The sequence below is a fragment of the Octodon degus genome, unplaced genomic scaffold (genome assembly GCF_000260255.1).
Source record: "Octodon degus isolate 3935 unplaced genomic scaffold, OctDeg1.0 scaffold00047, whole genome shotgun sequence".
In the NCBI taxonomy this organism is placed as follows: Eukaryota; Metazoa; Chordata; class Mammalia; order Rodentia; family Octodontidae; genus Octodon; species Octodon degus.
This window is the reverse complement of record NW_004524623.1, coordinates 8,644,701-8,654,399: the sequence shown is the minus strand read 5'-3', so window position 1 is coordinate 8,654,399 and position 9,699 is coordinate 8,644,701. Positions and strand designations below refer to the sequence as shown.

At 39.1% G+C, this 9,699-nt stretch overlaps 1 protein-coding gene across 1 annotated transcript in view; it reads right to left on the bottom strand.

Moving 5' to 3' along the window:
* Positions 1-9,699, bottom strand: part of Lgr5 (leucine rich repeat containing G protein-coupled receptor 5) — a 78,543-nt gene that overhangs the window by 4,264 nt on the left and 64,580 nt on the right. Inside the window, exons 11-15 of the mRNA XM_004632215.3 lie at positions 8,032-8,097; positions 7,404-7,475; positions 3,002-3,073; positions 2,111-2,236; positions 990-1,135 (exon numbers count right to left, since the gene is read on the bottom strand). Of these exons, the coding sequence (XP_004632272.1) occupies positions 990-1,135; positions 2,111-2,236; positions 3,002-3,073; positions 7,404-7,475; positions 8,032-8,097 (482 nt within the window). The remainder of the gene's footprint in view (positions 1-989; positions 1,136-2,110; positions 2,237-3,001; positions 3,074-7,403; positions 7,476-8,031; positions 8,098-9,699) is intronic.

Sequence of the window (9,699 nt, the reverse complement as noted above, 5' to 3'; positions counted from 1 at the left end):
AACAGCAAGACACATGTGACCTTAAAGGAAAAGAGCTAAGATACAGTCCCTTCAACAGATATGTATCTGAAGATAGACTGAAATATATGCTTGCTTTAAAATCAACAAATCATTAAGGCTCAAAGAAGAAGAAGCCATTCTCTTTAGACGCTGTCCAAACTCGCAGGGTTGGCAGGGAAAGACGGGGTGCCGCCCGAGGCGCCTCCTCATTACTACAGGTGTGGTTGGATGCATGGCTCTCTGTGTGAGTAATGTCTTACCTCAAGGGCCCCACAGACATTATCTCATTTCACCTCCCTGACAGATATCCAGGTGGGGGAGAGGAAGGGAGAATGATTTAGTACTAGCTGGAAAACAAAATGAATCCTGAAGCTTTTCTGCTGAAATGTGGAAGAATCTAAAATGCATACATTTTTCAGTCTCCCCAGGCTATAGGAATAAAAATAGATTTTGTCTTCTGGAGAAAAGCATTCAGAAGCATGTTTAGAAAATTCAAGGGCTGGCCAGATAGCTCAGTGGACTAAAGCGCCTGCTTATGCAAGCACAGGGACTGGGGTTCAATCCCCAGTGTGTGGTGTGGGCCCTGCCCCTGGGCCACACTGAGATGGCAACTGAGACTGGGCATGGTGGTGTGTGCCTGTAATCCCAGCACTTAGGAGACTGAAAACAGGAGGATCACTATGAGTCTGATCTGTGTAGTGAGACCCTATACTAAATACATAGAAAATAAAAAAAAAGAAAATCTATTCACAGGGAGGGGACGCCTTCAAAAGTTTATAGAAATATTGATAGAAGTAATTACCCCTGATGACAATATATGCTAAGGAGGCTCTAATTATAAATAATAAATGAGCTTTCTCTTTTTCTGTAAGTCTTTAAAAAGTGAGATTGTTCCTCAACCTGCTGGGGTGTTTATAAAAAATAAGTCTGGAGTTAAGGTAATCTATTTGATGACTTTTTAAGATCCTTCCAGGAATAATTTCATTTACCTTGAACCTGAAATATTCCAGGATCTTTCTTATGGAAGTAGTCCACACTGCCGTTGTCACCTTTATTCCACTGGTTGGACATTTTGTAGATGTTGTCACATATTCCAAATGCACAGCACTGGTAGGCATAAGGCATTTCTATAACCCTTTCAAAAGACAAAAACCAAAACAAAAACCCCACACTTTTAAGGAAATTGGTCATTAAATATAATGCTCATTTTACTTTTTCAGCAAATGACTCTACCTTTGGATTTTAACTTAATCCAAAATAAGTTATATGCATGAAGATGTTCATACAGTGTTACAAATTACAACAATGGAGTTATTAAGAATTATTACCATGAAATGTTAATAATTACTGAAGGTACATGATGTAACTTCCATCATTAAAATGGTGAAAAATATTTACACTAATATGGTTAAAAATGACTGCTAGGAAAATTATAGCAACATCTCGACATAATGTAAAGTAGCTAAAATGTGGCATAACTGCCTATGAACACTTTGATTCTAGTAATTTAAAAAAGTAAAATAAAGTACCTACAAAGAAAATACATAAAAGTGTATTTCTACTTCTCTTCAACTTTCTAAACTACCTTTTGAAGTTATATTACTTTCATGCTTTAAAACGTATTGTATATAAAAAGTATTGTGGTTGAAAACATACACACATATGTTTATAAACATATTTATACATCAAGAGCTTTCATGATACTTTTTTATGGTAATAAGCGTAACAGGTTTTAAAGAGCATTACTTCCTCAAATATTAATTTACTAGATTTTATTAGAACATACACACCAGATACATGACTTAGAAACCATAAACAGGAGTATAATATTGTTATGATGTTGTTTAATTACACGTCCTAGTTTATATCTCATGGATCAGCGGTTTTCAAACTCTTGCCATGAACTTTGTTATTCTGGAAGACGTCTTTGAGGAGAAAAGGAAATGTGGTCCGGAAGACACATTCTCCTACTTCAGGGGGTGGGGGACGGAGGGCATGAAATGCAATTCAAAAGGGTCTCATGACCTCATAAATTGAGAAAACCACTGTAACATGTCTGTTATTTCACATGACCACAAATGTATCTTATTAGTTTTAATGACAAACTCACTTGAGTTCTGGAAAGTTTTCAGATGATATCAAGCTCTGTAAGGCATGATTTCCTGTTAATTTTAAGTGAGTTAAACCATGTAACCCAGTTACAGGAAAAGATGACAGAAGGTTGGATGATAGGTCCCTGCAAAACATCAAACAGCAATCAGCTTTTAGTCTGTGTTAGCATAAAACATTTATGTCAGGGGGGAAAAAAAGCAACCTAGAGTTGATTGAACTACTCAATAAAAACTTCTAAGGATCCTTATTCTTAATGGTAAAAGTAAGTATTTTGGTTTTAGTTCTTGATAACTTTTCTATTTAAAATCCGAATTGCAGGGGAAAGGTTTAATTTCATCCAAACTGTTCTATATTTGGCTTCATTTTGCCACAGGGGACACCTAAAATCAAGAGAAAACTGCTCCATTTATTTGAAAAGTGAGAGGTATCAGAAATAAAAGTTCTGGGGGATTTTTTCCATCTTTCTTACCTGAGGTTCTCTCTGACCATTTCCTTATTTCTTTATTAGATAAGAAAGAGGAGACAGAGGAAGACACAGAAAGAGGAGGAGGAAAAAAGAGACAGGAAGGGTTTCTCTTGGTCAAAGTGGTGAACATTAACATGAAAGCCCTTCAGAAGTGAGTTCACACCTGACTCCAGCCCACCTGGCTGCCCAGCAAAGATGGACAACTTTGCCTGGCTAACTGGAACCTGCTATCACTCGGTTTTTCAGTTACCACTTAAAGGCCTACATAGCACCAGGATGCTCCTCCATAGCCCTGACAGTGTGCAGTGTGTGCTGAACACCAAGGATAAGAGAACCACACCATGTCTTCAGTAAAAACAGCTGTACTAACCAGGTGGTCCCCGTTATTAAAAACATGCCACAAACAAGGTAGGAAATACTCACAGCTTTACTAGAGATGGCAAAGTAGCAAATGCGTTGGGGTGAATAATGGCAATTTTATTCCAAGCTAAATTCCTATTTAGAAAGAGAGAGAATTACATAAGCAATGAAATCCACATGAGGCTTAATCAGTGGCATTAGGTCTTCTATCAACATTTAATTTGCACTGAGATCAAGAACCACTAGCCCACTGAACTGCCCTTTAGATAAAAATAAGGGTGAAAAATGATGAAGGAGGGGATTTAGATCAACCTCATTAAGTAACCAAGGTGAAGTCATTTAGGAAGATATTTTTAGTTTTATTCTCTTCTTGTTAAAAGGTTGACTTTAATATGGCTGTAAAATTTTATTAGGGCTTTTCTAAAATTTGTGGAGGTAGGAGAGTGGTCAGAGACAATATGCAGAGGCTTTTCTGTCAAATGAGTAAAATTTAAATCCTAAAATGTCCCTAATAAGTAGTGAAATTCAACCAAGAATTTGTTCACATTATCTATATGGCAGCTCTTGAAAGATGCTTCAAGATCACTCTCAGTAAACAATACTGACAAGTGATTTCTTCAGCAGAACATGAATCAAATGGGGACAAACATATTTTAGAAATAATGTTCTTTGATAACATAAAACCTACATTATATGGGGTAACACAGTTCATATGCCTCACATAATGAAATGTAGACAATTCAGCAGGAATAATATTTTTTGTAAGAACTGCTGTGAATAATTAGAGATCACAACTTGTATGTTTTTAAAAAGATCTATGCATTTTAAGGTTTTCATTTTAAGGATACCTAGCAGACATGGGTAACTAAGATGCAGGCATTGTAAAGAGTTGACAGTAGCTGGTGATGGTGGTGCACGCCTGTAATCCCAGCACTCTGGAGGCAGAGGCTGGAGGATTATTGTGAGTTCAAGACCAGCTTGGGCTACAAAGTGAGCTACAACTGCATGAACTGCATGGTAAGTCTCAAAAAAAAAAAAAAAAAGGATTGAAAATGATTAAAGTCAACTTTTCTCAGGAACTGATTAATTTATGATATTGGATCCCTGCATGACCTTAAGTAAATAAAATCCACAGAATATCCCCATTCTCATTGAAATGTGTCTCAGGGACCTGTCCTCCTTGCTTGGAGAAGCTGGAGGTCTTGTCACTTTGGTCTCAGGACAGGAGATGGCAGCTAAGAAGGGCAGGAAAACCTAGAAGGTGGAAAGCTACAGGTTCATCCAGGCTTCGGTAATGAAGCAAGGAGACTGCCTTCCATGGAGTTGCTTAGGGAATGCACACCTACTAAGTCAAGCAAAACGTCATCTCTCAGTGAGCTTCTCAGAGCCGGGCATCTGGGGGACTGCCCATTGGCTCAGGTGTTTAAGTGCCTGCTGCAACAAAGCAGTCAGGCTCAGGATGCTGTGGTTGGATCAGAGCCTAGCATCTCAGATGCAGATCATCTCCTTCCATGGGCGGGGCTTTCCAGTGATTTGCCTGGGCTTTAGGTGTATGTGACAGCGTATGTGTAAAGGTTGCTAATGGCTTCCCAGACTGTGAGCCTGTGAGCTGGGATCCTCCCAGCAGCCCCAGAGCAGCCATTTTCCACTTTTCTGTGCCATTGTGTTTGGCTTTCCAAAAGGGCCCTCAGAAAGGGCGGGGGGGGGGGGAGTCCAGACGCTCTCAGTCGGTCCCTTTGCTGTTTGCAAGCTCATCTTTGACATTGGCTATGCACCTCCTCAACCACTGCATCTCTCTGCGTGGCTAAGCTCTTTCTGCGTTCTGCACTCTCTTCTTGTCACCGTGATGGTGTTGGCTTGTGCACACCTGTCCCCTGTCCCACCTAGGTGGGGGGTCTACTGCTTCAACCAAGGGGTCAATTCTGTTTCCTGAAAGCCAGGACCATCTCTGCCATACTCTAAAAGCCCATATACTTCTTCTAAGAACACTAACCACACTGTTACATACTTACTATGTGCCAGGAATAATTGTGAAATTTTTTATACAGACTGTCTCACAACCCTCAACGCAACCCTACGAGGTAGGTGTTATTACTTTGCTCTCTTGATGGGTGAGGTAATGTGAACAGACGTGTGAGGAATCGGTTGCCCCAAGTCACAAATCTCAGGAGCTGGATTCAAACTCAAGCACATCAGCGTTAGAGCCCTTGATCTTTTGGCCTGAACATGTTTGCATTCCTCAATAAGTAATAAGAGCACTACTGACCTTGGAGATAAAAAGATAACAGAGTCCTTGTTTTTAGATGGGAAATAGTCTACCTGATGACAGTACTGAGTGTTAAGTGCTATAACAGAGAACACGCAAAGTGCATCAGAACCGAGGGAGCCAAACGACAGGCGCTGTTGTTCTTCTGGGGTGAGTAGAGGCGTAGTAAGGGTTGGGAGGAATTCAACAGGCGATGGGGATGGGAGGAACAGTGACCTCTGTGTCAGTGGGCTGTGAATGCATGGAAGACTGATGAGACTGAACCAGGAATATGGAGAAGGATAGGTCAGGATTTTGAAAAGTGGTGCTGGGGAATGCAGTCCTGATTCTAAAGACTGTAGGGGCACCTGAACATTTCAGGAGCAGGGAAGAGGTTGATTCTATGTAAGAAAGCCTGCTTTATATCTCTGGTGAATGGGATACGTGGGTAGAGGCCAGTGGCAGGAGCATGGTGACTGCAAGGGCCTGTGGTGGAGCAGGGAGGAGAAGGGAGTTGGTGGAATCAGTTAAGTGACTGCACTGAGGTTGGAGGGGAGAGAGCAAACCAAAAGATGCTCCTGCAGCCTTCGCAATCTGTTACTTCTTTTGGTAGACTAGAGAACAGCCTGTGGAAACAGGGCTGCCAGAACTCTGTCACTAAGAGGTGACAAAAGGAGGTAATTTTTAATATATTTTTATTTTATTTTATATTTTCATTTTATGTATTTGGTACAGGGTCTCACTACGCAGCTTGGACTCATAGTGATCCTCCTGTTTTCAGCCTCCCCAGCGCTGGGATTGCAGACATGCGCCACACACCCAGACCCGGTGGCGGGCTCAGCATGCCTGGGGGGTGGGGCCAGCATGTTGTGCTGGAGTTAAAACCCCAGTCCCTGGGCTTGCCTACGCAGGCGCTTAGTCTGCTGAGCTATTTTGCCAGCTCATATTTTTAAAAAGTAAAATGAAAATGTAAATAAATTTAAGCCCAGAGTACAGAAAGGCTGAAACAACTGAGTTCAGAAGAAGTTGGTTCTCAAGGTAAATTTTTGGAAAAGTGATTCCGAAAAGTAAATTTAAAATGCTTTAAGAAATAGTGTTATTTTATCAATGATTAAGGAATACTTTAGAAGTCAGTGAAATAAATAAGAACATACTTTTATGTAAGCATTACATTAAAATTAGATTATAATGTCATTATAATGTCACCTACATTATGTGTCACCATTCAATAAAATCACACTGAAATCCAGTTTCAGCATTCAACAGTTTTAACTGTTTTTTTTTTCTTTTCTTTTCTTTTTATGTATTTGGTACAGGGTCTCCTTATGTAGCTCAGACTCATAGTGAACTTCCTGTTTTCAGCCTCCCTAGTGCTGGGATTACAGGGCTGTGCCATCATGCCTTGTCTTGTGACCAGCTCAGCACATCTGTGGTTGGGGCCAGTGTGGCATGGGGTGCCGGAGATTGAACCCCACTCCCTGCGCTTGCCTAAGCAGAAAAGTTTTAATTGTTATTTCATAAAGTGATCTTATTAAGCTTTTTTTGGTAAAATTTAAAATTACTTAAAAAATTTACTGTGGTGCTTGAGATCAAACTCAGGGCTTGGTGTACACTCACATAAATTTAATATAATTTCTTAACTTAAAAATATGCAATGTTCAAAAACATGCAGTGTTTTCAGTCACAAAATAATAATAATGAATCCGAATTGCCAGCATGACAGAAACATCTGCTAGGACAGCTGTGCCCCAAACTTAGTGGACTCTAAATTGTAGATGTCCAGGTCACATTCCAGAAATTCTAATGCGTGGAGCAGGTGCAGGCTTGGAGGCAGGTGAGTATTAAACATTTTCAAGGCTCTATTCACCCAGGAAGGGAAAGCAGGATGCTTAGAATTATATAATCATCCCATTTTTGTCTGTAAGCTGATGCTTTTCCACTCCAGGTTGTGGACAGAACCACATTGTGTGGTCTCTTATACAACTCAGTCTCCCTTCCTTTTGAACAAAGCTGAACGGCAGCTGCCTGGGGAAAGCGTAACTGCACATTTATCACTTTTAAGTTTATTCCTGGAAATTATTCAGAGCAAATTTGTTGCTTTTTCATAGCAAATATATGCACAAAGGTCCAACAGCAGACAATGAAAGGAAAATATCAGGGGCACCCCAAAAGAGAAAGGAGTGCTCCGGACTACAGCAGGTGCTAGGTGGTGGTACTCACAGAGATCGGAGGCTAAGCAACTGCTGGAAGGTGTCCACTTTAACTTCATAGATTTCATTATGTCTGAGGTCACTGCAACAACAGTTTCAAAGACAGATTTTAAAGTCACTGGTTTCAAAGATTCCAGACTTCAGAGAAGTTTTACAGGGGGATCACCTGACCTCAATCAAAGGAACACACAGAGTAGGACTAACAAGTGACTGGTTTTTGTTTAAAAAACTTTGCAACTTACAAACTTAAATAAGTAGTCTCTGTTTTTCAGATAGCTCATTCTACTGGATGGATACAAAAGCATATTCTAACCATGCCATTGTCATTTCAAGCACTTAGGACTCCTCTACTGCCATTGCCTTCTGAACATCTCTTGTATTCTCTGAAGATCTTCAGGTGTGTCAAACCTCCACCTTTCAAAATATAGGTTTGCTTAATCTTTTTTTTCTTTTAATCACCCAAGGACTTTCCAAGAAAAATGAAGTACAAAAGATAGATGGTTAAGGTTGTTTTGAAGAAAATGTTGGATTATAAAACAATAAAACTGATGTTTTAGGGGAGAGGCAGTTTTAAGGCAAGAATTCCAAGATATTCTGTGCAGAAGTGAAGTCCACAGCAACTCAAGTATTACACGTACATTTTCTGAAGCTTCTGGCAAGCTGAAAAACTGGGCAAATTTTCTACTAGGTTGTAAGACAGATCCCTGAAAAACAAAAGATGGAAAAAAGGGAAAATACGTTATATAGTAAGGGCCCATATCTGTCTTCTTTTTCTTCCAAGATGTTATATCACCAAAATGCTGACTCTGGATATTCCCACAGCCCTGATATGAATCAGGTAGTCACAGGCATTATTGGATTAAGCAATAGATTAAAGTGTTTATTGAAAGGCAACCGTTGTAGCTCTTTAATTGATTTAAATAACTTAATGGATTTCTTCATATTTTGTCAGTGATGGTGTATGATGTTTTAGCTCTTATCTTACTGAAATGATTATGCCTTTGTCCTTAAAATCTGCTACATCTCTATAATTGAGAGAAGTTATCCTTGATTCTTTTCTAATCAATTTAGAAACACAACCCAGCAATTCAAAACATGGCAGTAACTTTTGAAATCAATCACTAAAAAGGGGTAAAAAGTCTAAGGAAGTCTTCAGCTAAAACTCAACAAATTACAGAATAACAAAAACATCTGGACATATTTATAGTATAATATAACTAATCTAAAACAAGCCATGGTAATTTCCAGAATGTTAGAATAACTGGTAGATAAAGTAACATATATATGTTATATATCCTTGACTCATATATGTTATATATAAATGCTATCGGCTAAACAGCCAACACATTTTCATGCCTGAGTCTGATTTTTAAAACCAGATCATCACTAAGCAACTGAAAAATCCAGTTTTCTGAAAGCTTTAAACTATTTCTATTCTTGTAATTGTTTGCCTTATTCTACATTTATTAAATAAATGATATTTGTTTTGAAATAGGGTTTAGTTCCTATACCTAGATAGGTTCAATGAAGCTGTTCACAAATACATATTAGTAGTTTCTGCTAGAGACTTTAAATATCACTCCCAATACTCTAAAGCAAAAAGTAAACACATAAGACTCCACAAGTATAAAATAACATACTTGACTAACAATGCAGTGTATATTTTTGAAAAGTAGTGGAAGTATTAAGATGGACACAAACATTGTAAGAGATGGTAATGATTTGTTCTGTTCATCTCTACAGGTTACAAAGGGGGCCAGTGCTTTCTCATACATACCTTGATAGAAAGCTACATAAAACCTTCTCCATGTGGACATTAGTGCTACCTTCTACCTGCCTTCTACTGACTGATTTTCCATGGCTAACACTGATCAAGCATTTCTTATACAAAGGCATGATGTTTATAGTTGTCTTAAGTTACTTCATTTAATCCTGTGGCCACTTTATGAGAAAGACATAACTGTCCCATACAGTAAGACATGAACTATCTAAGACTACGAGCTACTGAGTGGGGAAACCCGTACACCTGGAATGGCATGCCGCGCAACTTCCATGAAGGGGAAGCAACTACCAAAGCACTGATATCTTAGGCAGTTCTTTTCTTACATGACAGGATAGCAGTTCTCCCCACCTTTCGGGAATGCTGAGTAGAACAAATAGGTTAAAGTGCTTAGAAAATGCTATTGTCATTAATGTGCCTGTTCTCTTTGGGTCTCTTCAAGTTTCATTGTGAAGAAATAGTATCTTAAGAATGATGATATAAAGAAAATGAGAGAGATGAAAGAATTCACCTTAAGGGTTTGTGA